At 44.4% G+C, this 27,091-nt stretch overlaps 2 protein-coding genes and 1 pseudogene across 6 annotated transcripts; 1 reads left to right on the top strand and 2 right to left on the bottom strand.

The window, feature by feature from the left end:
* Positions 1 to 458: 458 nt before the first annotated feature.
* Positions 459 to 16,307, bottom strand: LOC100312980 (ribonuclease A family member 1, pancreatic). Of its 5 annotated transcripts, none has more exons than XM_021098161.2 (2): positions 16,250 to 16,307; positions 459 to 1,310 (listed from the first exon to the last, which is right to left on the bottom strand). In XM_021098161.2, exon 2 carries the CDS (start codon positions 1,279 to 1,281, stop codon positions 826 to 828), a length of 456 nt encoding a protein of 151 aa, XP_020953820.1. In that variant the 5' UTR covers positions 1,282 to 1,310; positions 16,250 to 16,307; the 3' UTR covers positions 459 to 825.
* On the top strand, positions 14,887 to 15,600 carry LOC146401716 (large ribosomal subunit protein uL29-like; annotated as a pseudogene).
* A 9,706-nt stretch (positions 16,308 to 26,013) lies between the features above and the next one.
* Positions 26,014 to 26,442, bottom strand: RNASE1 (ribonuclease A family member 1, pancreatic). The gene has a single exon (XM_084969342.1). The coding sequence runs from the start codon at positions 26,440 to 26,442 to the stop codon at positions 26,014 to 26,016; it is 429 nt and encodes a 142-aa protein (XP_084825468.1).
* Between the last annotated feature and the right edge of the window lie 649 nt (positions 26,443 to 27,091).

Below are 27,091 nucleotides of genomic sequence, written 5' to 3'. Positions count from 1 at the left end.
TTCCTGATATAGTAAAACTCCCTCAAAAAAAAAAAAAAAAAAAGGAAAATGGAAATTTAGAGTCATAATTTTATACACGCCTCTTCCCCACCTGAGGCCAATCAAGGTCTTCCCAGGGTCACCCTGTCTTCCTTCTGTGCCAGAGATTTTTGTATCTGAGCTTCACCTTGTCAGCTCACCCGAATGACGGTATCCCAGACTGTTGCTTCTTTTTATCTAAAATAGCCCAGGGAGTTCCTGTTGTGGCACAGCGGTAATGAACCATGACTATGCGGGTTCGATCCCTGGCCCCGCTCCGGAGGTTAGGAATCTGGCGTTGCTGTGACTGTGGCGCAGCTCGGCAGCGGCAGCTCCGATTCGACTCCTAGCCTGGGAACTTCCATAGGCCTCAAGTAGAAATAGAAAGAAAGAAAGAAGGCCACACAGTACCTGGACGCAGACAGCATCAGAAATTCAGATAGTTGCAAATATGTTTTATTGAAAGAAGCAGTGAAGGGGTTAACATGGGCCCACCTCACAACCCACTCCTCACCCTCCAAACCAAGTAAGGGCAAGCCTCAAGCCATTGGCGCATGCTCTTGTTGGATAAGAGCCCTAAGTAACTTGAGTTATTGCCCTCAACCAGGGAAATGTGTGTGTGATAAGAAACCTGACCTGAGCTATTGCCCTCAAGCCAAAGAAGCATGTAAACACATGTGTGAGGGGTGGGAGGTGGAGGATGAATAAGAGCCATGGCTACCTTAAGTTATTGCCCCCTAGGGCAAAGAAGCAGAGGGGAGAGGCAGATGCCTTGGTGATGAGGTGGGGCATCTCTCTGGTGGAGACCTACACAGAAGCATCGAAATGGACTGGCACGGGTGGGTTCCCCTCACAGGCCACGATGATGTGTTTCTCCTGCTGGCTGGCCTTGTATGCACAGTTGGGGTACTTGGAGCTGCCCGTCTGGCGGCAGTCTGTAATGTGCATGGTGGAGTTGCTCTGGTAGCAGTTGGTCTGCCCATTCTTGCAGTTGACATTGATCTGGGAGCAGACGGCCTGGACATCTGCCAGGGACTCGTGCACAAAGGTGTTCACCGGCTTGCACCGTCCTTGTGTCATGTTCCGGCGACTCATCATTAGGTTGCAGTAGTTGGAGCTGTTGCTGGAGGAGCTGTCAGGGTCCATGTGCTGCCGCTGGAACTTCTTGGCTGGTGATTCCTTGCCCAGGGAAGGCTGGACCCACCCCAGCACCAGCAGCACCAGGGCCAGCCACAAAAACAGGACCAGGGACTTCTGAGCCATGGTGGCCTTACTGCCCTGAAGGACCCTACCTGGGAAAAAGGGAGAGAGGAGGAAAAGCATTTAGCTTAGAGAGAGCTCTTGCTGTGGCGAAGCGGGTTAAGGATTCTATGCTGTCACAGCTGAGGTATAGGTCACAGCTCTGGCTCAGATTAGATCCTTGGCCTGGGAAACTTCCTTATGTCACAGGAGCGGCTATAAAAGAAAAGAAAAGAAAAAAAAAAAAAAAAAAAAAAAAAAAGGAAAGGGACCCTAGCTCTTGCCTGTAGCCTCCCTGGCTTATAGTTTTCCTTTGGGTCAACCGGGAAGATGACTTTCTGTGAGCTTTGCTAAGTAATGGGGCACTCACATATACTCTTCTTCACAAGCCTTTGACTGCCACTCCCTGCAGAGAGGCCATCCTCCCCTCTGGCTGGTAACCCTGGAAATGACTTAAAATCCTAGCAGTCCTGTCTTTGAATACAGAAGGATTTTTGATATAAAACATATTTGAAAAATAAAACACAATTGTACCCAGTGCTCACGTGGCTCATTAGGAGATTCTCTTGAATAAAATCATTAAATAAACAAGCCAAATTTTGAAAAAGCCAAATTGTGTCCCTGAGATGACTACCAAGTATACATCTAGGGTCATTTTCGTTTTCGACAGAGCCCTGCTGTCCTACAACACGAGAGAAACACACCTCTTGGCCTCAGTGTGGGATAATAGCACCTTAAAGGGATGCCATTGTGTTCTAAAGAGAGATGCTTCCTCCCCCAGCTTGAGAGCTGCTCTGTCTCAGGCTGCATGGGCTCCCTCTAGCCTGCCTGCTCCATCCCTGCCCCCAGCTCTGGCCCCAGTCCTGACTCTCAGGCTAGCCTCACCCACCCTGACCGCCTTCTCTCCAAGGTTTAAGCAGAAGCAACTCCTGAGACCACCTCTTGGACTGCTTACCTGGGTCTCTGGCTTGGTCTCAGAGAGAAGGCGGTTTCTTCAATCACTAGATCCCAAGACTGTCGACTTTATACAGATTAAAAAGGGGCTTGGCTTTTGAAAAGAGAAGGGTGGGAGGAGCATCGTGTTCTCAGCCCACAGGAAAACAAGGACATTTTGAGGAAGGGGTGGGGAATCGCCCAGGCTGCCCTCTTTCCCGGGCTGCTGGGGAAAGTGAGCCTTTGCCTGTAAGAAACTTCCTTCCCATAAACAGCCGAGAAAATCACTATAGCACTGATACTAGAACCCTCAACTAAGCCTCTTTGGGAGCTGCATTCACCAAAGAGCCCTCAGAGATTAGCAAAGGACACATAACACGCGATCATAGGGGCGCAGAGGGAGGTAGGTCCTCTCCCCAGAAGTCCTGGAGCTGCTTTGGCCGGAATTCCACATCTCCACCAGTACCTTTCTGGGGGGAGTGTGGGGAGAGGTGTCCAACTGCCCCCAGATGGATGGCTTCCCAGATCTGGAGAAGAAGGAGGAGAGGACTTGAATACAGCCCAGTTCTGACCACTTCAACACTCCTGGGCTGTTAAAGGTGGGTGGCCCTTATTATCTGCAGTGATCTCCCATCCTGCAGGTCAGAGTAGAGGAATGAAAGATAAACCAAAATGCAAAATCCCCTTTAAAGAAGAAATAGAAATAGAGAACATCACAGTTCTTGGCAGAGGAAGAATTTCCTCCTAGAAAGAGACCAATATTTGCTGGAAGACAATTTTATTTTTTACTTATTTTTTAAAGTATAGTTGATTTATAATATTGTATTAGCCTCAGGTATACCGTAAAGTGATTCAGATACACACACACACACACACACACACCCTAGGCATATATATATATATATATATATATATACACACATATATATATAGTCCCTTTGGAGTGAGATATATCAAAATATATTCTCTAGGTTTACACTGTCTCAGTCCAAATTCTGGTTTAGCATTTTAAAAGCTGGGCGAGTTTCCTCATCTCTAAAATGGGTATAATCATAAAATGTTCCTCTTAGATTTGTTACTAAGACAAAGTCAGGTGAGATGCCAGGGACTTAGGGCAGTACTTAGAAATCATCAGTAAATGATAATTCCTGGAGTTCCTCTTGCAGCTCAGTGGGTTAAGACCCCCATGTAGTGTTCGTGAGGATGCAGGTTCAATCCCTGGCCTTTCTCAGTGGGTTAAGGGTCTTGCCACAAGCTACATCATAAATTGTAGGTGTATGGATCTGGTGTTGCTGTGGCTGTGGTATAGGTCTGCAGTCCTAAAAGAAAAAAAAGTGCTAGCTCCTGTGACTGTCCTAAAAGAAAAAAAAGTGCTAGCTCCTGTGACTGTTCACTTGGGCTGGGGGGTTAAGATCCCTCCCCCCCAGGGTGTGGTGTGGCCTAGCTTTTAGTTTCATGTTTCTGTATTTCACCCACCACCCAGGTTTTTTGTTTTGTTTTCGGTCTCTCAGTCTTTAGCTAGTACTCAGCTTGATCCATGATAGAAGGAAAACTTTTCCTCTACCCATTTCTGTTCCAGTCTGGAGGCCTACTGAATTAACTGACAAAAGACAGATTAACAGAAGAATTGACAAAGTTTATTCATATGCCTATGGAGGAGCACAAAAAAAGCATCTCCCTGAACGGAATATCTAGGGATAAAAATGTATACACCAACTTAATAGGGGAAGGGGAGGCAGCAGACAGGGACTCTACAGGAAACAAATAGTTTTTTTTTTGTTTTTGTTTTGGTTTTTTTTTTTTTTTTTCTTTTTAGGGCCACACCCCTGGCATATGGAGGTTCCAGGCTAAGGGCTGAATCGGAGCTACAGCTGCCAGCCTACACCACAGCCACAGCAAGGCCAGATCCTAGCCAGTCTGTGACCTACACCACAGCTCATGGCAATGTCGGATACTTAACCTGCAGAGTGAGGCCAGGGATCGAACTTGCAACATCATGGTTCCTAGCTAGATTCCTTTCTGCTGTGCCACGACAGAACTCCACAAATAGGTTTGTTTTTTTTTAAGAAAAGATAAATGAGCATTTAGGGGAACAAATGGGATATAAAATAATTTGTGATAACATTTGTCTGTGCAAGAATGAGTGGTCTTTTTTCTGGTTGTAAAACTCCCCCAAAAGGGGATTTATAGCAAGTTTACTCTCAAAAGACTCTGCCTTTATTCAGATAAGGGAAACTCTGAAAAAGCTTCTTTCTGCATCTGAGTTTCAAATATCTTCAGATTAAAATAACCTTCAGGGAGTTCCCTGAAGGTCTAGTGGTTAGAATACAGCACTTTCCCTGCCAGCCTGGATTCAATACCTGGTCTGGGAACTGAGATCCCATATAAAGCCACACGCAGCTGCTCACTGCAGCCAAAATAAATAAATAAATAACCTTCATATAAACTCTGCAGGATCTGAGTGGGTACACAGTGATCAATTTAGAATTTGTTCATTCATTCATTCAACAGTGAGCCTACAGAGATAAGTTACAGGGCCTGCCCTAAAGGTTCCTGATGGGATGGTTTATATTAGTCAGATGAGTTCCACCAAGGTGTTGGGCATGGCTGTATGAAAGCAGTCATTCTTTTTGGTACCTTTTCAGTGCTGGAAGGCTTTCACAGAAGTGGTCCAACAAGATTTCAGAACCACAGTTCAAATATGAACAAGCTTTCTGCAACCCACAGAAATTTCTTTAGTAGCCTACATCCTAGGCATTCTCAGCTATAAGAAGCCATTTTGGGGAGTTCCCATTATGGCTCGGTGGAAACGAATCTGACTAGCCTCCATGACGACTCAGGTTTGATCCCTGGACTTGCTCAGTGGGTTAAGGATCCAGTGTTGCTGTGAGCTATGGTGTAGGTCGCAGATGTGGCACGGATCCTGCATTGCTGTGGCTCTGGCATAGGCTGGCGGCTACAGCTCCAATTCGACCCCTAGCCTGGGAACTTCCATATGCCGTGGGAGCGGCCCAAGAAATGGCAAAAAAGACAAAAAAAAAAAAAAAAAGCCGTAAATTAAACTGAAAAAACAAAACAAAAAACCCAACTTCAAAAAAAAAAAGAGGCATTTCTGTTGTGGCTCAGTGGGTTACAAACCCAAATAGCATTCAGGAGGATGAGGGTTCGATCCCTGGCCTCACTCAGTGGGTCACGGATCTGAGACTGCCATGAGCTGTGGTGTAGGTTGCAGATGCTATTTGGATCCCACGTTGCTGTGGCTGTGGCATAGACTGGCAGCTGCATCTCTGATTCAAACCGTAGCCTGGGAACTTCCATATGCCATAGGTGTGGCCTTAAAAAGCAAAAACAAAAACAAAAAACAAGGAAAACTGTCCTTTCTACTCACAATCTTCTGCAAAGGCTGAAATGACTAATAGCATCCTTAAATTAAAATTAGCAATATTTTCAAAAACCCTTGAGATCTCTTGCCCACAGCTATTCCCACCACTGTCCCTATGGCCTTACAGCCACTCTGTCAGGAATACATAGATTATCTCCCTATGAATAGATAACTGGAAGGCACATGTATTTAGAATTTCACCTCCAATTCCAGACTCATCCTTACCATATGCAGACATGACAAAATATTTTAAGGGACCCATGTGCTATACCCAGGTCTATCATCAACAGGTTAAGGCCACCGTCCCACCACACATTTCTAAACAATTTCTTCATTATCTTCAACAAGAGGATTTTATCTATTGGAAGAGACAAAATATTCTTGAACTTCACTGGAAGGAATTTTATCAAAATACTTTTAACAAACACAGCAGTGAAACTCCAGGAAATAAATCAATGGCTTCACAGTTCACAACCAAGGAAGCGATTCAGAATTACACAGAATTGGAAGGCTATTTTGGGTGGGGTGGGGAGCACACCCACAGAATGTGGAAATTCCCAGGTCAGGGATCAAACCCATACCACAGCATCAACCCGAGCCACAGCAGTGAAAACCCTGGATCCTTAGCCCACTGTGCCACGAGGGAACTCCAGAGAGGCTATTTTTATTTGTTTTTATTTATTTATTTATTTATTTATTTATTCATTTATTTCTCTTTAGGGCCACACCGAGGCATATGGAGGTTTCCAGGCTAGGGAGTCCAATTGGAGCTAATGCTGCCAGCCTACACCACAGCCACAGCAACCCTGGATCTGAGCCGCATCTGCAACCTACACCACAGCTCACGGCAACACCGGATCCTTAACCCACTGAGTGAGGCCAGGGATTGAACCTGCAACCTCATGGATGCTAGTCAGATTCATTAACCACTGCACCAAGATGGCAACTCCCTGAGAGGCTATTTTTAATATGAGATCTCAGACTGAGGATTCTCAGAGATCCTTCAGAAACTGCTGGTCTTCAGAAGCAGACAGATAACCTAAGATCTATATGCAATGATCGTATAACAGTGGACAGCTTCTACCCAAGATGTTGGATCAAAGCTCGTATCTGATTCTTGTTAGTCTTTTTACTCTGCTTGCTTATAATTTTTCTTACTATTTTTTATAGACCTTTTGCTATCATTCACCTACAATGAGCCCTTTTCACTTTTTTCCCTCCTTATTACAGTTGTTAGGTCAGAACAGACTCATTCTGAAAAGGTAAATATGTGAGATAACCCATGTTAATTAATTTGATGAAAGGAATCCTTTCACATTGTATATGTATATCAAATTGTCACATTGTAAACAAGTTATTTTACAATTTTATTTGTCAATTATACCTTAATGAAGTTAAAAAGAAAAAAAATACTCATTCTAATGCCATTTCTAGATTATCCCAAATAGTAGACACTATTCCCAATCTTACCTGCTCTGAATATACTGACCATCACCAGAACCCCGTGATAAAAGCCTCTGGGCAGTTCCAATTTCTTTCTTTCTTTCTTTTTTTTTTTTTGTCTTTTTGCCTTTTCTTGAGTGGCTCCCTCGGCATATGGAGGTTCCCAGGCTAGGGGTTGAATCAGAGCTGTAGCCACCGGCCTATGCCAGAGCCACAGCAACACAGGATCCGAGCCGCATCTGCAACCTACACCACAGCTCACAGCAATGCCAGATCCTTTACCCACTGAGCAAGGCCAGGGATCGAAGCTGCAACCTCATGGTTCCTAGTCGGATTTGTTAACCACTGTGCCACAACGGGAACTCCTGGGCAGTTCCAATTTCATCAGATGAGGCCACAGGCAGTTAGCCAATGGCATTTCCATCTGCACCTCCATCACCTACATGGACAATGGACTAAACAACTCAGCCAGTGATTTCGCTAGTATCCCTTTATCCCAGAAAAAAAAGATTATTAAAATCTACCATTTAGACCCTAGATAATGCTAAATTTGCACTCAACACCTTTATGATGAGCCAAATTCTTAGCACCTGGAAAAGACTAATAGAGCCAAACATATTACATAAGGCCTTGGTTCCAACCTCATATCATAAAAAACTCCTCATACTAGCACCTCAGAACATTAGGAATAGTATAAGACAACGTATCTGTATAGAGAGACTTTAATTCTATAAATGACCAAGGCTGGAAATTCCAGCTTAGATGTGAAATCCAGATGTGGCCACTCTGGATTATTCAGGCACTACTTGGGGGAATTACTGGCTCAATTTTTATTTGAATAATCAGAGTGGTGTTCCCATCCATGGGACTCATACAAATAGAAAAGGCTTTAAGAAACCTATTCCTGGAGTTCCCGTCGTGGCGCAGTGGTTAACGAATCCGACTAGGAACCATGAGGTTGCAGGTTCGATCCCTGCCCTTGCTCAGTGGGTCAAGGTTCCGGCATTGCCGTGAGCTGTGGTGTAGGTCGCAGATGCGGCTCGGATCCCGCGTTGCTGTGGCTCTGGCATAGGCCGGTGGCTACAGCTCCGATTTGACCCCTAGCCTGGGAACCTTCATATGCCTTGGGAGCGGCCCAAGAAATGGCAAAAAGACAAAAGACAAAAAAAAAAAAAAAAAAAAATTAAAAAAAAAATTTAAAAAAAAATGAAAAAAAAAGAAACCCATTCCTAGCTCGACAGAAATTGTTAATCATACCACCTCTGTCCTAGATGGACTACAGATCAGCCTCTACTCATTGTCATGAGTAGCGATTGACAATCATAATCATATTGCTTCAGATTTCTGGTTGACTAGTCATGGTGATGTCTGTGCCTTTGCTAAATCTTGCTTTCAACGCTGTGCAGGTTCCCGTTGATTACCCCTATTTTATAAGACTTCCCATTTCTCTTTGTGCTCATCCCACCCTAAAACACCCAACAGCACATACTGGGAAAGAAAGGGGTTACAGCATCTGAGCCCTTGTTTGAGGCCAGCTGGGCACAGGCTGCACTTTCCCAGAAGGTGGCTCTGATGTGTGTGAGTCCATCAGGTGCAGTCAACAGAACACACAGAGAAGGGCCCAGCCTACCATCTCCACCTCCCAGGCTTTCCACACTATCACTGAGTTCCTCAGCCCCAAGGACAGAGAACACTCACCACATGTCATTTCCCATCCCAAGAGCCAGCCCTCTTGGTCTTCTTCTTTTTTTTCTTTCTGTGTTTTAGGGCCGCATTTGCAGCATATGGAAGTTCTCAGGCTAGGGGTCAAATTGGAGCTACAGCTGCCGGCCTAAGCCACAGCCACAGTAATGTGGGATCCAATGTGACCTAGACTGCAGCTTGGGGCAACACTGGATCTCTAACCCACTAAGCGAGGCCAGGGATCAAACCTGCATCCTCACGGATATTAGTCAGGTTCTTAACCCACTGAGCCACAACAGGAACTCCTGGGTCTTCTTAAAATGAAGGCAGATGCTGCTCAGGGTGTCTGAGGAAAGATAGAGACCTGGCAGTCTGCAGTTCCTGATTTAATTAATTACCTTTTAGCCTGGGTTGTTCAGTGATATCTTGGTTTCACCCATTTTTAGGAGAAGCCCCCCTGTCACCTGCTTCCCCTCTAGAGCAAGTGCCAGTGCCCTCGTCCCTCACATCAGCCCACCTGTGCCAGCTTTTCATGTGGCTTATCACAGTGGCATTAATTATTGACCAGGACTCCTATCTGAAAGCAAACCGCTGATAAGAGAGGAGGGCAGGGCTCCGGAGGGATCCGGGAACCAGGAATCTGTCTCTACTGCAGCCATATACCTTATGGTTTCCTGAGAAGAGCTATGCACTTAAATCAAGGACTATGTTAAAGACCCAAGTGCTGAGAATCCTCCCCAAATAGAGCAGGCTCTAGAGTTGTAATACAAAGCAGACTTTGATAATAAGTCCATTGAGGATGGACTTATTAGGGAGCAATAGGAGGAAAGGAGTGGGAAGAATCAAGGAAGGTTTCAGAGAGCAAAGATACCTTGGGGAGGGCTGTTAAGGATAAATAGGGGTTTTTTTAGTTTTTTTTTTTTTTTTCTTTTCTTCTTCCCATTAGGGATGAGAGAAGGGCAATTCAGACAGTAAAAAAGGCCAGAAAGAAAAGTAGACACATATGGCAGAGCACTTTGTGTTCAGAAAATAGCAGGTTTCTGAGTTCCCACTGTGGCACAATGGGATCGGCAGCATCTCTGCAAGATGCAGGTTCCAGCCCAGGCTGGGCACAGGATCCTCTGTGGTGTAAGCCACAACTGTGGCGAGGATATGACTCCTGGCCTAGGAACTCCATTTGCTGCTGTGGGGGGCCAAAAAAGAAAAAAAGAGAGAGTTCAGAAAAGTGCAAGTTTCTCGATGTGGCTAGGAAGAGGCAGGAGACAGCACAGGAAAAAAAAAAAAAAAAAAAAAAAATTTAGGCCAGGCTTGAAATATCTTGAATCCTTTGCAACAGATCTAAACAATTTAGAGAGTTACCTTGAACTTGAACTCAAGGAATAGAAGGACACAGGCAATGGAAGGAACTTTCCTCCAGGCATCCCTATACACACAAGGGGGAGGGCCAGAGCATCTTAAAGTCAGACAGCTGCATCTGGGCAGCAAAAGCAGAAACCAGAACAGGTTCCTGACTCCCAGAGCAGTGTTCTCACTACGGCTGCCTGGTGTGTCATGGGTGGGGAACCTGCCCCCAGGAAGGACACTCAAAGGGCTGCAATACCTCGTTGTGAAATTGACCTCTACTTCTAGCTCTGGATTTCCCCTTCTTCCTGCTGTGCCGTGTGGTGGGAGAAGGCGGACATGGCTTTGCTGCCCACCCCACCTGGGGACTCATCCTGAGGTACAATCAGGGGCCCTTCCAGTGGAGCAACTGGAGTGAGAGGAGAGGAGGCAGGGAGGGGAAGAGTGGGTGGGAGTGGAGGCAGGGGAACTTGTTTAAGAGGCAAAGCTGCCCAGAAAAACAGCTACTGAAAGCAGTACCCCACCCCCCCTTTAAGAAGCATCATAGTGGAGTTCCCGTCGTGGCACAGTGGTTAACAAATCCAACTAGGAACCATGAGGTTGAGGGTTTGATCCCTGCCCTTGCTCAGTGGGTTAAAGACCCAGTGTTGCCATGAGCTGTGGTGTAGGTCACAGATGTGGCTCGGATCCAGTGTTGCTGTGGCTCTGGTGTAGGTCGACGGCTACAGCTCCGATTCGACCCCTACCCTGGGAACCTCCATATGCCACGGAAGTGGTCCAAGAAATGGCAAAAAGACAAAAAGAAAAAAAAAAAAGCATGATAGGCTGGTTCCACCAAGGAAGGAAGGTCTTAAGAAAAGTCTTTTGTTTAGGTCACGCATCTGCTTTTCAACTGGTGTTAATCATCAGGGCAGTTACAACCAGCAGGAGATATGGTCAAGGGACAAACCACATGGGGAAGTCGACACTGGCATTTGGAACAAAGAGTCCAGGCTTATCCAGTTTCGGAGACAAGTCTCACATGTACTTGAGTGGAGTCTTTTACGGGGTTGCTAAGTCCAACCTCCCGACACATTAGCTGACCTGCTTTAAGCTTTGAATTAAACAGTCCTGATGCCTTCCCTCATTGCAGTCAGGTCTGGCCTGAGTTCCCCTTCCTGAAATATGGGTCTCACTTCTCTGGAAAGGCTAATCCTTAATCCCATTCTGCTTTCTTGGTTCTGTCCTAAACTCAACTCTACTTTTTTTTTTTTAAAGCTATTTTATCTCTCACAAAGGAGGTGGAAAAGCAGACCTCAGCAGCGCTCTGGATGTTTTCTAAGAGCAGGAGACGGTGTCCCACACTCAGCATACACGCATGTGAGGAAGAGTCACTTCAACCCCCTCTGCCAGCTGGGTCAGCAACCTCTGTCATGGACCATGTAGTGATGGTGGCCGAGTCATGTGACCTCTCTTGGCCTTATTATTGTTTTTTGAGAAATGAAAGAGTGAAGAAAGATGATCTTTAAGGTCACTCCCGTTAAAATATTGTTTTGTTTCTTTAAAAGTATTTTCAGAGCTCCCGTTGTGACTCAGCTGGTTAAAAACTCGACTAGCATCCATGAGGATGCAGGTTTGATCCCTGCCTCACTCAGTGGGTTAAGGATCTGTTGTTGCCGTGAGCTGTGGTGTAGGTCGCCGACGCGGCTTGGATCCTGCATTGCGGTGGCTGTGGTTAGGCAGACAGCTGCAGTTCCAATTTGACTCCTAGCCTGGGAACTTCCATATGCTGAGAGTGTGGCCCTAAAAAGATGAAAAAAAAAGAAGAAAGAAAAACAACTCATTAACACAACTTAGTCCAGAAACACACATACACAGAAAGGAAGAAGAAAGTTCTTACCTACATTCCCCATCCTCACTCTATTAAATTTCTGTCAAAGACCAACAAGAAATGGATTTTGTATGTTTTCACACAATGTAAAAAAATCCTATCATCCTATGAAAAAATTAAATGCCTTCAGTATATTCACAGATACGGGGAGTTCAGAGAAAGTATCTTCCTTTTTGTTGATTCTCAAATGTCTTCAGCTTAAAATAATCCTCATGCCATTGAGACACATCCTGGAGCCCCTCAGGGCTTTATCAAATACGTAATTATTTCAAGAAAAATTGGACCCAGGTTTCTCATTTAGGAGATGAGAGTTACAAATGCAGAAGGCACGAAAAACTGAAGAAATCTCGCAGTGTTGATATGAACCAGAGGTGACAGTGTGAAATCATGGTTTTCCAATATTGATATAAAATAGAGATGTGAATGTGTGTCTGCAAATTTACATTCATATATTCCCTCGACCTGAAAGAGCCTGGTATTAGCAACTCAGTAGTGACTGGCACACTTAGCCCACCCAGAACTTGGCTTTTAGGGCAGCACCTGCTGGCTGACACCACAGCCACAGCAACAGCAACACCATGTCTGAGCCACTCTTTGACTTACACCGCAACTCACAGCAACACCAAATCCTTAACCCACTAAGTGAGGCCAGGGATCCAACTCACATCCTCATGGATACTAGGATGTAAATCCCAGAATTTAGCTTTTTTTTTTTTTAATTTTTTTTTATTTTTTATTTTATTTTTTTGTCTTTTTGCTATTTCTTGGGCCGCTCCCGAGGCGTATGGAGGTTCCCAGGCTAGGGGTCTAATCAGAGCTGTAGCCACCAGCCTACGCCAGAGCCACAGCAACGCAGGACCCGAGCCACGTCTGCAACCTACACCACAGCTCACGGCAACGCCGGATCCCTAACCCACCGAGCAAGGGCAGGGAACGAACCCGCAACCTCATGGTTCCTAGTCGGACTCGTTAACCACTGCACCATGACGGGAACTCCAGAATTTAGCTTTTAAATGTCATATACTACCTTTAAAAAAAACTTGGAGAAATGGCAGCTCCCAAGACTGGGGCAGGGAGCATAGAAGCTGAGAATAGAATATCTTGTGCCAGGAAGCAAGGAAGTAACCAAACAATTGGGGACATGTCAAGAGGACCCAAAAGCCAATTTAAGAGGCTCCCAACAGCCAAATTTGTGACAATTTGACCATCAAAATAAATAATGATAACGATGTATTAAATAACCTACTAAAAAGTGAGAAACCATGAGGGTACATTGATATAATAAAAAATGAATAAATTGAAAGTTTGATGAGGGATAGGATATTTACAAAGTTTCAAAGTACTATCTTTCCTAACATTATTAATCACAAAGGAGAAAACAGTAATTATACCAGAAAATCCTGGCAGACACTATCTTAATAAACGATCAAGGTGAACAACATAATAAAGCAAGTCTAAATGTCATATGCCACGTGATAAAGTACAAGAAGAAGAACATGGCATCACTGCCCTGAAATTCCCATCGAAAATGCACAACTTGAATTTTAATCATGAAGAAACATCAGACAGACCCAAATTGAGGAATATGCTACAAAATAACAGTTAAAGTCATGAAAGTCAAGAAAAGGCTGAGAAATTGCTCCAGACTGAAGAAAAATAAAGAGACATGACAACTAAAAGCAGCATGAGATTCTGAACTGAAATTTTTTGCTGTTAGAAGACACTATTGAGGCAACTGGCAAAATGTGAATGCCACTGGAGGATTAGATGGTAGCAATGTGTCAAGGTCCATTTCCTGATTTTAGTGGCTATTTGATTATTGTGGTTTAAGTAGGAGAATGTCCTTGTTTGTGTGAATTACACACTGGTGTATTTGGCAAGGGTTGAGGGTGGCAGCAGGTGGTGGGTATCATGTCTCAATGTGGTTTATATCTTCATTGGTTCAAGAAAAAGAAAGCTCTCAGAACTTGACTTGCAACTTTTCTGTAAATTTGAAGTGTTTTTAAAATTGAAAAACTATATCATAGTGAGAAAGTCCAGATAGAGAACTTCAAAATCTGGGAAGACCTGAGTCAAAATGTCTCATGAAAGTATGTTGCAAAATATTCCAAACCAGAGCTGAGAATGAACACAAGCAAGTTTGGGCCAAAAGGGTATGAGTGATCACCTAAGATACTTGTGAGGACAGGCTAGGCTTTGATATGTGAGTGATCTACCTGATAAGGGCTAGAAGAAGGGAAAACAGAAGAGAGGTAGAGGGAGTCCAGAAAAAACACACTAATTCCTAGGCATATTCCGAGCAGAGCTGTTAAGGCTCTGATTTATTGTTTCAACTTGAAATGAAAGGAATGATAAATAGCACTCAGCATGGAGTCACATGAAAATCACATGAGACTAATCTCATCTCTTGCCTCCACAAGGTAGAATTAGGAAATGCAGGGACTATTTTGCATCTTTACGGCAAAGCTTTTGATAAAGTCTCTGGATACAGTGGCTGCCTTCCCACCTGGTTCTGCCAGATCTAGTGACAGATCTGCCTCCTCATGCCTGTCGTGTTCACAGTATTTATGTATGAATGACTTTAATGAAGATGCAAAATTTCATCACAATAGATGGCATGATGGACAGATGACGGACAGAAAAAACAACATGGATAAAAGAACAGCTCCTGCCAGGCTGAAGTAGTGGACTACATCCAATAACATAAAAGATGAAATTTCACAGTTATGAATTTTTTGCTTTGGGTAACAGAAAACCAATTGCATAAATACAGGATGGAAGTGGGGTGATGATGAGCAGATTACCAGCATCTCATTTGTCTATGCCATATTCATTGAGTGCTTGCCTGAGATGAATCAGACAGAGTTTCTGCCCCCAGTGAGCTTGCAGTCTAGTGGGAGATGCAAACAAGTAAATAGGAAATTAAAATGCCACATGAAAGTCCTCTGAAAAGGCGGCGGTGGCAGCTTGTACAGCCATGGCCTAGATTAAGGCTAGAGACCTTCGTGGCCAGAAGAAGTAGGAGCTGCTGAAACAACTGGAAGATTGGAAGGTGGAGTTGTCCCAACTGCGTGTCACAAAAGTGACAGGCAGGCGGCTTCCGAACTCCAAGATCCAAATTGTTCACAAATCCATTGCCCGAATTCTCACCATCATTAACCAGACTCAGAACGAGAACCTCAAGAAATTCTATAAGGGCAAGAAGTACAAGCCTCTGGAGTTCCCATCGTGGCTCAGTGGTTAACAAATCTGACTAGGAACTTGAGGTTGCAGGTTCGATCCCTGGCCTTGCTCAGTGGGTTAAGGATCTGGCCTTGCTGTGAGCTGTGCTGTAGGTTGCAGACCAGGCTCAGATCTGGCATTGCTGTGGCTCAGGTGTAGGCCAGCAGCTACAGCTCCAATTTGACCCCTAGCCTGGTAACCTCCATATGCCGAGGGAGCGGCCCTAGAAAAGGCAAAAAGACAAAAAAAAAAAAAAAGAGTACAAGCCTCTGGATCTACAACCCAAGAAAACAAGCGTCATGTACTACTGGCTCAACAAGCATGAAGAGAACCTGAAGACTAAGAAGCAGCAGTGGAACGAGTGGTTGTAACCACTCCTGAAGTTTGAGGTCGCTGTCAAGGCCTGAGCAACCAGGAGACAATAAAACAAACTGGCTGAAAAAATAAATAAATAAAATGCTACATGACAAAGACCATAAGCGTGAAAGCGTACACAGGAGGAAAAGCAATGGAATTAGACTCTTGTGGAGTTTGAAAATATTTCCCAGAGTAAGTCACAGTTGAGTAGGGACCCAAAAGCTGAGAAGGAGAAAAGTGATTTTGAGGGAAAGGATTTTCCAGGCAAATGCAGCAGCAAATCAAAGGTCTGCAGATGAGGGAGAGCATGGCTCACTGGGCCTTGAGAGCTCTGGAGGTGCCTGTGTGCCTGGAGTGAGAGGCTAGAGGAACTGGAGAAGACATCAGGGAAAGACAAGAGGCAATTACAGTAAATAATTTAGGATGATGATGACTTGAAGTAAGGAGTGGGAACAAAAAGCAGTAGACAGTTAAAGATATGAAAGAGGTAAAATCTACAGAACACGAGTGATTGGTTTAGGACAATAAGAGAGAGGGAAACATCAAATAGAACACTAGGATTCCACTGTCCTGTGCAGCAATTTAATTTTTCATTTAATACTAAGAGATCGTTGGGCTGCACCCCACAGGCCTGCCAGCCCTATGCTTGCCCAGCCTTAAGACCGAAGAAAGAGCCTGGAAACAGTAATAGAGGCACCAATAGTTTAATAGACGGGAGGGAGCTTACAGATCTGAAACAAGGTCTTGGAGAAACACCCTACCTTGTGTAGCAGATGACGGGCAGGACACAACCAAGGCCTGTGTGTGTGTGTGTGTGTCGGGGTAGAGGAGGGCAGTTCCGGTTATAGGCAGAATTGACTTGATGTCAAGCTGGCTCACTGGTTACTAGGGAAACCACCAGAGGAGACCATACCTTTGATAAAGGATTACAGTGGAGGTAGTTCTGACCTAAAGATTAGAACAACACTCACTGGAGCCAGGGGGCAAGTATGTAGGCATTTACAGATCAGGCTCTATGATGAAGAGAGAAGATCGGTCATGTGAGAAGGGTATAAGTGAAGCAGGCACTGGTTAAGCAACAAGTAATGTACAGAGAGCAGAACAGCCATGTTGGGTGGCTTCGATCATATAAGACAGACGCTATTATTATATCTACAGACAAGCAAACTTTAAGTTAAGTAACTTGCCAGAACTAAGGCTGGAAAGTAATAGATTTGGTACTCAAACCCAGGTTAACTAAAATGCAGCAGACTGGGTATTTATTTTCACATATCAGGTATGACATAAATAAGAAATAAAATTTTATTATTATAACCTCGTAAATCAACTATACTTCAATAAATCTTTTTGAAAATGTTAAATATCCATTCCTTTTTAACTTTAGAAGTTTTTTACTCTAACCTATTTTCTCTCTCTTTTTTTTTTTTTTTTTTTTTGTCTTTTTAGGGCCACACCTGCAGGCATATGGAAGTTCTCAGGCTAGGAGTTGAATCAGAGCTATAGCCGCTGGCCTATGCCACAGCCACAGCAATGCCAGATCCGAGCCACATTGTTGACCTACACCACAGCTCATGGCAACACCGGATCCTTAACCCACTGAGCGAGTCCAGGGATTGAACCTGCTTCCTCATGGTTAGTAGTCAGATTCATTTTTGCTGAGCCATGACAGGAACTCCTCTACCCTGTTTACTGTGTCTTAAGTTTTTGTCCACAGAAGTTCATAGATGTCCAAAAGTGTTGACATTTGCAGGTCAGATCATAGCAACAAAGATCATAAAATATATTCTAGTTCCTCCTTTGTTGCTAACAGAATGTCCAACAGCACAGGAGTTCCTCAGAAATGATGACCCTAGGGATTCTGGCTTAGGTGACTCATTTACAAGACAAAGAACATAGGAGGACTATCCAATATAATGAGAAAGATAGACTATGAGTTTTGCAAAATTATCTTCAGAGAGATGATTGAGTGATAACTGACTTCTCAATAGAGTCTGTAGAAGCCAGAAACAGAGGACTATTAGATTTAAAGTACTGAAAAAAAAAATCTTTACCAACCTAGAATTATTTACCCTGTCACTTAAATAAGAATGTAAATTAAAGCATTGTCAGACAAATAAGACTAAATAGAGTTTATAATTAGTAGTACTTCACTAAAGGAAATTTCAAAGCATCTACTTCAGGTTGAAGAGAAAACTACTAAATGGAATTCAGGAAAACAACACTGTAAATAAACTATACTTTAATAAAAATTTAAAAAATGATAAAAGATAAAACTGAAATAGATTTAAAATATGGAATTCAGCACTGGGAACTACATCTAGTCACTTATGATGGAGCATGATAATGTGAGAAAAAGAAGTATATATGTATGTGTGACTGGGTCAACTTGCTGTACAGTGGAAAATTGACAGAACACTGTAAACCAGCTATAAATGGAAAAAATAAAAATCATTTAAAATAAAAAAATAAGAATTACAGGAAGAAATAAAAACAAAGAACATGATAAATATGTGAGAAAATATTTTAAAATTACTATATAAAACAATGTCTTGGAGTTCCCGTCGTGGCGCAGCAGTTAACGAATCCGACTGGGAACCATGAGGTTGCAGGTTCGATCCCTGCCCCTGCTCAGTGGGTTAATGATCCGGCGTTGCCGTGAGCTGTGGTGTAGGTTGCAGACGCGGCTCGGATCCCACGTTGCTGTGGCTCTGGCGTAGGCCAGTGGCTACAGCTCCGATTAGACCCCTAGCCTGGGAATCTCCATATGCCACGGGAGTGGCCCCCAAAAATAGCAAAAAAAAAGACAAAAAAAAAAAAAAACAATGTCTTAGCATATTAAAAAGTTAAAATATACAACATTGGAAAAAGAATATACAACATTGGTAACATAATTTTGAAGTGTTATAAGTTGTCAACTGTTCCAGAGATGACTAAAAGGTATTGATTAAGTTTAAACTTTTACAGGCTTAGTGTGCATTTTGGAACTTCTAAGATAAACAATGAAAAGAATAGAATCACAATGTAATGAATTCCAAGCTAGCAGAGAGAATAAGTGGAATGAGGATCAGTTAGGATAAGCTAGGTTGTGCTGCAGTAACCACCTCAAAATGTCAATAGTTTAAAGTTTATTTTTCATTTCTGCTACATGTTTATCCTGGTCCAGCTACAGTTCTGCCCACTGTAGTCACTTGGGAACACAGGCTGACATAGGCTTCATTTTGACGCACGCTTTCACAATCACAGAGACAGAGGAAAGGGACACTTTCTTCAACCCACAGGCCTGCTCTTAACCCTTCTGGCAGGAGGGACATTTGTCACTCTACTTACACTTCATTGACCAGAGAAAATCATGTGGTCATACATAAGTACAAAGGACAGAGAGGTCGAATCGTTTTAGGTACCTGAAACAAGAGAAATAAACACTTGTAAATAACCTTAGTGGTTCTCATAGAATGACTGACAGATACATAACTAATCCAAAAGAAGTAAAGAAAGGACAGGAAATATAAATACAGATACAAATGAGACAGAAAACAAAACAAAACAAAACAATGTAAAGTGGTAAATGTACACTGAGGAAAATAAAGATGAGTAATTTTTTTTGGTCTTTTTGCCATTTCTTGGGCTGCTCCCAACCATATGAAGGTTCCCAGGCTAGGGGTTGAATCGGAGCTGTAGCCACCAGCCTACGCCAGAGCCACAGCAACGTAGGATCCGAGCGGTGTCTGCAACCTACACCACAGCTCACGGCAACGCTGGATCCTTAACCCACTGAGCAAGGCCAGGGATCGAACCCGCAACCTCATGGTTCCTAGTCGGATTTGTCAACCGCTGCGCCACAATGGGAACTCCCAAAGATGAATAATTAAAATAAATATAAATGTACTAAACGGTTCAGTTAAAAGACAAGATTAATGGGGGGGGAAATCTCTTTACTATTCACAGAAGAAACTTCAAAAACATAAGATTTCATTAAGCTTGAGACGGAAAAAATAAAAAAGATATGTCATACAAACTGCAGCACATTGGGGCATTAGAATCTAAAGAGCGATGGAAGTGAAAAAAAAGTATCGTAACATGAATGGATTTCATAAACATGATGTTTAGTTATACAAAATATGTTCAATGTGATTCTATTTAGATAAAATTCAAGAACAAGCAAAATTAAACTATTGTTTAGAGATATATACAAAGGAAATAAAACTACCAAAAGAAGAAAGGAAATTGCTATTTTTTTTTTTTTTTTTTTTTGCTTTATAGGGCCTCACTCACGGAATACAGAGTTTCCCAGGTTAGGGGTCGAATCAGAGCTGTAGTCGCTGGCCTACCTACACCACAGCCACAGCAACACGGGATCCGAGCCACATCTGTGACCTACACCACAGCTCACAGGGACGCCGGATCCTTAATCCACTGAGAAAGGTCAGGGATCGAACCCGGAATCTCATGGTTCCTAGTCAGATTCGTAAACCAATGAGCCACGATGGGAACTCCCTGGAATTTGCTATTTCAAACACAAATATAATAGTTTCTTCTAGAGGGAAAGAGGAGGCTGTGGTCAGGGAAGAGTACATGGTAGGGGACTTTGGAAGTGCCGACAGTATTTACTATTTTTTGTTTTGTTGTGTTTTTTGTCTTTTTGTCTTTCTAGGGTCACACCTGTGGCATAGGGAGTTTTCCAGGCTAGGGGTGAATCGGAGCTGTAGTTGCCGGCCTTCACCAGAGCCACAGCCTAGGCCACAGCCACAGCAACGCCAGATCCAAACCGCTTCTGTGAACTACATCACAGCTCACGGCAACGCTGGATCCTTAACCCACTGAGCAAGGCCAGGGATCGAACCCTCAACCTCATGGTTCCTAATCGGATTCATTTCTGCTGTGCCACGACGGGAACTCCAGTATTTACTATTTTAAAGATCATTTTCAACTTCCTTATTTTTTTTTTTTTTTTTTTTTTGGATTTTAAAAAAATTTTTTTTTTGGGCCGCACCTGCGGCATATGTACGTTCCCAGGCTAGGGGCCAAAAGGGAGCTACAGCTGCCGGCCAACGCCACAGCCACAGCAATTCAGGATCCGAGCCTCATCTGTGACCTATACCACAGTTCAGGGCAACACCAGATCTGCCAACGATGTAACTCACATCCTCATGGATACTAGTTGGATTCATTTCTGCTGCGCCACAACAGGAAATCCCAATTTTCAACTTCTGTAGTTTGTTTCCTTAGCTGTAAATTGGAAACAACTAAACTACCTTACTGAATGCTTGTGTCTTCTCAAATTTCATATATTAAAATCTGACCCTGGGGAGTTCCAATCATGGTGCAGCAGAAACGCATCTGACTAGGAACCATGAGGTTGTGGGTTTGATCCCTGGCCTCACTCAGTGGGTTAAGGATCCTGCGTTGCCATGAGCTGTGGTGTAGGTCACAGATGTGGCTCAGATCCCATGTCGCTGTGGCTGTCATGTAGGCCTGGGGCTACAGCTCAGATTCGACCCCTAGCCTAGGAACTTCCATATGCTGTGGGTGTGGCCCTAAAAAGACAATCAAATCAAATCAAATCTGATTTTGGGAGGTCTCTTGTGGTGCAGCACTTTAGGGATCCAACATTGTCACTGCAGTGGCTTGGATTTGATCCCTGGCCTGGGAACTTCCATATGCCGAGGGTGCAGCCAAGCAGACAAAAAAACAAAAACTCTAACTCTAGATATGATGGTGTTAGGAGGTAGAGCATTAGGGAACTGATTAGGTCTAGAGGGCAGAGCCCTGATGAATGGGATTAGAGATCCAGAGAGCTCCCTCGCCCCTTCTGCCATGTGAGGTAATAACAAGAAACAGTGATTCATAGCTCTGAAACCACATGCCTCTGTTTGCCCACAACCGTCCCAGTCTATGCTTGCTCCTCTGGCAAAATTGATAGTAGTGCTCCTTTTCACTCTTAAAAATGTTCCAATTCAGATATGGTCACTCTATTTGGAGCACATAGTAAACCCTTAATTGATGTTGTAGTAGCAGTAGTATTACCAGTAGTGACCAGTAGGGGTGACAGAGATTGGAGTTTTTGATTGGGAGGGAGGAATAGACTGACAAGCATCTAAATTCTATCTTTATATCTTTATATAGAGTCAAGAGCTGCACAACTGGAGGAACCTATCAGGGAATACAGGACAGGAAGATCCAGGCTTGGGGTACCTGCGAAAGTCATGAGACATGTAGACACAGTGAGATTAATGCTAAGGGAACATGCAGGCAGTGAGAAGATCAAAGTGGTGCCTCTGAGACCGAGCTGGAACTCTGTGTATAAACCAAGCATAATTCTAGAGGGAGGACTATGGGAGCCATGGCAGTGCCTCAGTCTGGGGTGGGGGGAGCTGGTGGTAGTATGAGACAAAGAAGACTGTAAAAAGTAAATGGTGAGAGTGGAGGAAGAGGTGTCTATACAGTGCAGCTGAAGCTTGGATAATCAGTTCTGTGTGGTTGACAGAGGATTAGCCAAGGAGAGGGAAGGAGTGGACCCCGAGCTGTAGTGTGCCTTGTCCCTTCCCTGTCCTTTCTCCTGAACTCCCTCTCAAGAGCCCTTAATCCCTGTTAGTCTTTAAATCAGATCATTGCCAATAGCATTTCAGAACTGGAAACTGGTCAGCCAGCTCTGGTGACTGGAGTTGTTGCAGCCCTTATTCACCTAAATAATGAGATCCTTATTGAATTAAGTTCTTAGGGAACAATGGAGTATTTATTCAACATTTCTAAGATGCTGCTGATTGGTCAGTTCCAGAGAATGTCCTCTTCCAGAGAAAAGGATTTAAAATTAGATTGGGGGGAATTTTGCCCTGAACTTTGATTGACCTTCCAGCCCCTTAGGGCTGCTCCTTGTAATCTGCCCATCTTGTCCAAATGGGTTAACCTCAAGAAAGAAATGAGAGACCTGTCCCATTGTGGGTTTGTTTATCAGCCTCTTATCATCTGCCTCTAAACCACTTCCTGCTCCTGATTCCATGTTTAACTCTTCATTTGTGAATTTATGGAACATAATGCAGTGGAAAAAAAAAAAAGGATGAGTTGTGGGGGTACACAGATATGAGTTTGAGCCCGATGCCTCAGTATAACCTAAGGTTAATAACACTGTCTTGGTTATCTGTGGCTGCACACTATACCATTTTCTGAATTTTCCTTTTGAATCATTTGTCACTCCTGCCGCCTAAGGTGCTTTTATCCATCCATTCACGCCTGTTGTCTTCAAACTTCAACTACCCCATGATCCTCAGTCAAGTTACCTAGTCATTTTGGCCCTGAGTGATCTAATCTTCCTCTGAATTCACAGCACCTATTTCTGAACTGCTTACGTTTTTTGTGGCCTTGACTTTTCAGTTGTCTCTCTCTCTAAATTTAGTTTCTAACTAAATGGAAAGAAAGCAAACTAATATAGCGATGTTACATTATGCTTCCTTTTACCTCACTGACCTTTCTTATGATAGATGTTCACTATAATTAACTTTTTTTTGAGGCCACACCTGTGGCATATGAAAATTCCCAGGCTAGGGGTTCAATTAGAGCTGCAGATGTCAGCCTGCGCCACAGCCACAGCAATGCCAGATCCAAGCCGCATCTGTGACTTACACTGTAGCAGATCCTTAACCCACTGAGCATGGCCAGGAATAGAACCCTAATCCTCAGGAACAGTATGTTCGGTTTTTAACCCGCTGAACCACAATGGTAACTCCCCACTGTAATTAACTCATATGACAATTATTTGTCAACCATCTACAATGCACTAGTCATCATTAATACATAGATAGCTGAGACACAGTCCCTGCCCTCAGAGGACTTATAGTTCTATATGGGGAGACAAACTATAGATACGAAGTCTTTTTTTTTTTTTTTTTGTCTTTTTGCCATTTCTTGGACCGATCCTGCGGCATATGGAGGTTCCCAGGCTAGGGGTCGAATGGGAGCTACAGCCGCCGGCCCACGCCAGAGCCACAGCAACATGGGATCTGAGCCGCGTCTGCAAACTACACCACAGCTCATGGCAACGCTGGATCCTTAACCCACTGAGCGAGGCCAGGGATCAAACCCTCAACCTCATGGTTGCTAGTCAGATTTGTTAACCACCGCGCCACAACGGGAACTCCGATACAAAGTCTTAAATGTCCAAGGAACATAAAGAACGGAATAGGACTTGTTCCAAGTAAGTCTCCAGGGACTTGAAATATGTATAGGTGTTCACAGGTGGACAGGAAACTGTTGGCAAGGTCTTAATATGGTACACAGCTGGGAGAGTGTAGATGACATGGGAAAATAATCTACATAACCTTCAGGGCTGTGCCTCCAGCCTTTGGCATGAGCGCCAAAGCCTCATGCTATACCATCTCCATGGCTGGAGGGTACATGAAAGAGTGGTGCAGAAGGGTGACTTCAGGAGATTGAAGCCATTGCTAGAGACAAAAGGAGCTACAGTGGGGCAGGGGCCCTGATTCAATCCCTGGCCCAGGAACTTCCATACATGGTGGGGGTGGGGTGTGACTGCAGGGGCATTGTCCCTGCCTCCCCCAGGTTAGGTCACAGCTGCAGTCTGGATTCAATCCCTGGACTGGGAACTTCCATACACCTGCGGATGCGGCCATTAAAAAAAAAAGTGTGTATGTATACATATATATATATATATATATATATATTCTTAAATATTGGCAAACTAAATTCAAAGTTTTCTTTGTTTGTTTTGTTGTTTTTGTTTTTTGCTTTTTAGGGCCACACCTAGGGCATATGGAAGTTCCCAAGCTAGCAGTCGAATCAGACTGTGGTCGCAGCCACAGTCGCAAGGAATATGAGCTGTGTCTGCAACCTACACAGGTCTCAGCAACACTGGATCCCCAGCCCACTGACCTGGGTCAGAGACCGAACCCAAATCCTCATGGATACTAGTCGGATTCATTACCACTGTGTCACAATGGAAACTCCAGATTTTTGTGGGGTTTTTTTAGTGTATCCAAATTGAGTTTATCCAAAGGTTGGTTTAATATTCTAAAATCCATTAATAAAATTCATTTATTTTATTGATTAAGAAATACTATATGGTTGTAGGGTTAGATGCAGAAAAATCATTCAATAAAATTCAGAATCCATTCAGGAGTAGAAGAGAAGGAAATTTTCCCATTCTGAAAATGGGAGTCTACAAAAAATCCATAGCACCACCAGGATTTAACACATTGGCCCCTTAAATATTTATTGAAAGCACAGTTTATAGTAAGCATTAAGCTGTGCCCCAAAGGTCACAAAAGAAGACAACACAATACGAGCTGCTGGCATCAGGGGAAAAGATGAAAATATGAGTATCCAGTTTTGTCCCAATTATTCCAAGAGGGTAAAATGCCCATTCCAGTGTAGGCCACAGACACCTGCCCTGTCAGTCCCTGGATGGCTGCCCTAGAGTCTGGTGTGGTCCTTTGATTCAAAGCCATGTCACCATTTTGTTGGAGTCGCAGAGAATATGGTCACTTATAGCCAGCTGCTCCCTCTTGAGGGTAGAAAAGCTTCCTTCAGAAGGGGATTGTGTATGCACGTAATAGAGTCCAAGAAAGAAATAGGCTCTTTTCCAGTGCAGCCAAACTGCAAAGCTTATAGCACAAGTCAGTGCTCTGTACCTATCTATTTCCTTTCCTCTATACTTGCTGTGCTAGGGTGTAGATCTGAAGGTGGCAAGTTAAATACTAAAGAGCACGAGAGCATGAACGTTATCGTAATTTCAAAAGTCTGTTTTTTGAACATCAGGGTGTATTTGTGCTGGCTGAATTTTCTGTTAATTCACCTATTATACTCCAGCCCTGGGTTGGTAACTAAGAAACTTCCAATCCATCTCCCGCTGCCCTGAGCAGAATTTAGGAAGAAGCGCTGGTCTTTGCTTGGCAAGGGGACTCTTGTGGCGCAGCGCCCCCTGCGGGCCAGTGAGATGGACGGGACCGCTCGCTGTGGAGTCACCAGCTCTGCCACTTCTCCCTGGGCCGTGCCTTGAGCAGTATGGGTTTGTTTCTACAGAGAAAGCAGGTTTCCCTCTCGGGTATCGTCCCTAATCGTCTCCGCAGGGAGCCCACTGGGGAGAAGGGAGCTGAAGGTCCAGGAGGAGGATCCTGGGAGCTAGACCACACAGGGCTGCCCAGGGCCAGCCTCTTTGGGAGTTCTTCTTAGAGTGGCTCATGGTCTAATTAGCTCAGCCCCCGCCCCGGCTTGAGCAGCCGCTCCGTGGGAGCAAGGCTCTTCCAGGGTAGATGCCCTTTACAAGGTAAGAGGGCTTTATCCCCCCACTCCATCTTGTCTTGCACCCAAATACCTGACCCCATAGCGGGAGTGTGGGGTAGGGTGTGGAGTTAGGGTTGGGGGAGAGGCTAAGAGGGAGATACTCCTGCCTGGAAACAATAGGTGATTTGTTGGCAAGGGAAGAAGCATTTACAGAGAAGACTTTGGCAGGGCCTCAAAGATCTGGAGGAAGGGTACAAGTCACTGTGCTTGCCGTGGCAGGGCTGGGAGGAGTCTAGGCGTCCAGGTGAACAGGGGCTCCTTCCTCACAGCCCACACGGATGGGCCTGGTGGAGTCTTTCTTATGGTAGTGGCAGTAGGGGGGCCGGGTCCCTGCTCTGGCAAAGCAGTCAGTGACGCTGACATCACGAGTGCTGTTGTGGCAACTTTGCAAGGAGCGGCTGCCGGTACAGGGCACAGGTGGAGTTCTGCAGAAATCCGCTATGGTGGCCAGATCCTCATGAATGAAGGTATTGATCTGCTTGCATTTACCCCCACGGATCAGCCACCGTCGCCTCATCATCACATCACAGTACCGGTGGTGTCCTCCAGGGACCCATGACACGGGGTTGTCTATATGTCGTCTTGAGAAGGGCAGACTTAGAGTAAAGACAGTTTGCTCCAAGAGGAGGAAGAGGAAAAGAAGGGTCCATGTGAGATTCATGTTCCCTGTGAAAGCAGGTCAAGGAAGAGTGGAGTCAGGGAGCAGGTTAAGGTCCCTTTCCCCCAAGATGCCTATTTCGAAGTAGTCTTGGCCCAAGCACTTGATGTCCCCTCTGGCCCCTTGCTACACTTATTCTTCTGGTACTCATGCCAACTATTGTTCTCAAATGCTCCTTCTACCCCACGACTACCCCATCCCCCCATTTCTCTGGGTAAGAGATGAAGAGAGCAGAGAAGGACTTGCCAGTAAAGGAGGTGCCTACCGCCCCCTCACCCCTTGATGCACCTGGTATACAAAGCTATTTTCTTTTCGTTCTCTTGTCTTTTTGCTTTTTCTAGGACCGCTCCTGTGGCATATGGAGATTCCCAGGCTAGGGGTCAAATTGGAGCTGTAGCTGCTGCCCTACACCAGAGCCACAGCAACGCCAGATCAGAGCCTCATCTGCAACCTACACCACAGCTCACAGCAATGCCAGATCCTTAACCCACTGAGCAAGGCCAGGGATCAAACCTGCAGCCTCATGGTGCCTAGTCGGATTTGTTAACCACTGCACCACGACAGGAACTCCACAAAGCTATTTTCAAACTGAAGTGTTTCTTGCTCCTTACTTGAGCAGTCAACCTAAAAAGGTTCAATCCCTGGCCTAGTA

The sequence above is a fragment of the Sus scrofa genome, chromosome 7 (genome assembly GCF_054392235.1).
Source record: "Sus scrofa isolate SSC_HxYL_T2T_F1_AM1 chromosome 7, Sscrofa_HxYL_maternal_Yorkshire_Landrace_v2.0, whole genome shotgun sequence".
NCBI classification, from domain to species: Eukaryota; Metazoa; Chordata; class Mammalia; order Artiodactyla; family Suidae; genus Sus; species Sus scrofa.
The sequence above is the reverse complement of the archived record's forward strand: the minus strand, read 5'-3'. Positions and strand labels throughout refer to the sequence as shown.

What these genes read in the sequence shown, in the direction of transcription:
- LOC100312980 (XM_021098161.2), bottom strand. Translation starts at nt 1,281, where the DNA reads ATGGCTCAGAAGTCCCTGGTCCTGTTTTTGTGGCTGGCCCTGGTGCTG.
- RNASE1 (XM_084969342.1), bottom strand. Translation starts at nt 26,442, where the DNA reads ATGAATCTCACATGGACCCTTCTTTTCCTCTTCCTCCTCTTGGAGCAA.